This window comes from Condylura cristata, unplaced genomic scaffold, assembly GCF_000260355.1.
Source record: "Condylura cristata isolate star-nosed mole 26May11 unplaced genomic scaffold, ConCri1.0 scaffold00066, whole genome shotgun sequence".
Classification (NCBI taxonomy): Eukaryota; Metazoa; Chordata; class Mammalia; order Eulipotyphla; family Talpidae; genus Condylura; species Condylura cristata.
In genome coordinates, this window is record NW_004567167.1 from 67,370 (window position 1) to 69,619 (window position 2,250).

A 2,250-nucleotide genomic window follows, 5' to 3' on the forward strand; every position below is an offset into this window, starting at 1 on the left:
CGACGACGCCCCGCGGGGGGCGCAGGTGGGCACGGCGCGGGCCTGGTCGGGCGGTGCAGAGTTGGGGTGTGGATACGTCGGGGGCGCCCCGGCGGGGAGGAGCGGGCAGGCCGGCACCCACGTCACACCGCAGTGACCCCCACGCCCCGCTCAGGACCCCAGCGGCCTCCCGCCAGAGGTGGCGCCTGAACCCGGAGAGCTCCTGGAGCGCCCCAGCCGCCCGCACACCCTGGAGCACGGCCGGACGGTGGACTCGGCCTGGAGCCCCGCGGTGCCCCGGCTCGCGCGCCCGGGGGGGCCCGGTGAGTCTGCGACCCAACCGGGAGGACGGCCCTGGGGGTTGGCCCCGTGCTGGCCGGGCTGGCGTCCAGGGTCCCTCCCCAGGCGGCACCGTCCGAGTCCGCGGGCAGGGCAGGTCACAGCGGGTGGTCCGAGCCCCCCTGTGCTGAAGGGGCCCTCCCCCGCGCGGCCGCCCCTCCCCGCAGAGCCCCAGTGTGCAGACGCGGGAAGCCCGAGGCCCAGCGCACAGGGGGCCGCTGCCCTGCCGGCCTCCGCTTGGGGAGGAGGCGCGCTCCCTCTGCGCACGGACGCAGGAGTCACCCCGAGGAGCCCGAGACGGTCCCAGCGCAGGAAGCGGGAGCAGAGCCCTGTTCCCCCAGAGCTGCCGGGGGGGGCCGCGGCCCCTGGCACCAATGGCCTCCGCAAGGGACAGCCCCTGTGCAGCCCTGCCCCGCCGCCAGGCTCGGGGCCCCCCATCCCGCCGGCGCTGTGGGCCCACGTGTGCGGAGACTGTCAGAGGCGGTTCCGGTGCAGGGCCCACCTGACGGCCCACCAGCGCTCCCACGCGGGCCCCCCACGCTCGGGCTCCGGGCCAAGCGCCCAGGGCCCCTCGGAGATGAAGGCGGCAGCCCAGAGTCCGCGCCTGCCCGGCTGGGAGGCGACCCCCAGGGACCTCACCGATCCGTGCCCCTTGGGTCGTCCCCAAAGGGCGCTCACGAGGGGGTCGGCGCCCCAGCTAGAGGGAACCCGCAGCCCCCCACCAGGCATCAAGCTGTACGTGTGCGAGGACTGTGGCCACGTGTTCCGGAAGCCATTTTCGCTGAAGCGCCACAAGCGGACTCACCTGCCGGCGGCCGCCCACAGCCCGCGCCAGGGCCCGGCTCCAGCCCCTCCGGGCCCGTGACCCCCTGCCGGCCCCCCACGGTGTCTGCCGGTTCCCAGCGGACCCAGGGCCCCGACCACGCCCCGCGCTTCAGAGGAGCCTCACTTCATGCCCCTGGAGTGATGGGGCGCCCTCTGGGGCGCAGGGGCGCCGCAGCACCCTGGAGCCGTCCCGGCCACTGCAGCAGGTGTTGGTCCCCGGCCAGGAGTGACCAGGGCGCAGCAGACGCCTCCTGTCCCCCGCTGCCCTTCAGCAGTGGGTCTCAGTGGACCTGCCTGTTCCGCTCCCCACTTTGTCTCTGGGGAGTCCTCTCACTTTCTCCCCCTCTGGGCTGCACCCCAGCTCTTGTTTCGATAAACACGCCTTTTGCAGCAACATGGATGGAGCTGGAAGGAATCTTGCTTGGCGAAATAAGCCAGGAAGAGAAGGGAAAATACCGATGGTGCTCCTAGCAGAGCAGGGAATGCCAGGCACAGCGGGGGTGGAGCGGGGACGGGGTCAACACGGTGGCGGTGGCGGGAGCGCCCGGGGGGCTTCGGTGATGGCGCGGGTGCTGGGGAGGTGGGCGTTAGAACTGGGGCAGGAAAGGGCACAAGACATGTAAACTCACCACCGCCCTAGGTAATATAATCGAAATAAATGAACAGAAGAGTCTTTAAAAACAAAAGGTGACAATCTGGCGCAGGCATTCCCCTCCCTCCGGCTCCCCAGCCTCCCACGCGGTGCCCCCCAGGGGCACCCCAGGAGCCCAGGCTGGCCTTCCCCCACCGGGTTCATACAGCTGGGGCGCCCCCTCCATGACTGCACCCCGACTCTGCGGGGCCCACTCACCCTCCCAGCGGTACCTGCTCCCCAGGGACTCGGGCTGTAGGGTCTCCAGTCACCGCGTGTCAGCCCCCCATTCCTTAGGCCAGGGGAGGGGCAGGCCTGGTGCATGCACCCCACCATTGCAGGCTGCGGGTGGAGGGCCGCGGCGAGGACCTGGGGGCGGGACTAGGTCCCTGGTGTGCTCTTTGAGATGGTGGGAATATGGTGGGTTTGATTCTGATGGGCGCCAGTGGAGACTGCAGGCAGCTGCTGGAGGCTGG

General features: G+C 71.3%; 2 protein-coding genes across 2 annotated transcripts in view; one reads left to right on the top strand and one right to left on the bottom strand.

Annotated features, from left to right (window-relative positions):
- The window catches only part of LOC105854602 (basic salivary proline-rich protein 1-like), a 5,134-nt gene extending 3,951 nt beyond the window's left edge, over positions 1-1,183 (top strand). Inside the window, exons 3-4 of the mRNA XM_012734665.1 lie at positions 155-302; positions 486-1,183. Coding sequence (XP_012590119.1) covers positions 155-302; positions 486-1,183 — 846 coding nt within the window. The remainder of the gene's footprint in view (positions 1-154; positions 303-485) is intronic.
- A 477-nt stretch (positions 1,184-1,660) lies between these two features.
- Positions 1,661-2,250, bottom strand: part of LOC101618334 (zinc finger protein 583) — a 26,063-nt gene continuing 25,473 nt past the window's right edge. Inside the window, exon 4 of the mRNA XM_012734666.1 lies at positions 1,661-1,736. Coding sequence (XP_012590120.1) covers positions 1,661-1,736 — 76 coding nt within the window. The remainder of the gene's footprint in view (positions 1,737-2,250) is intronic.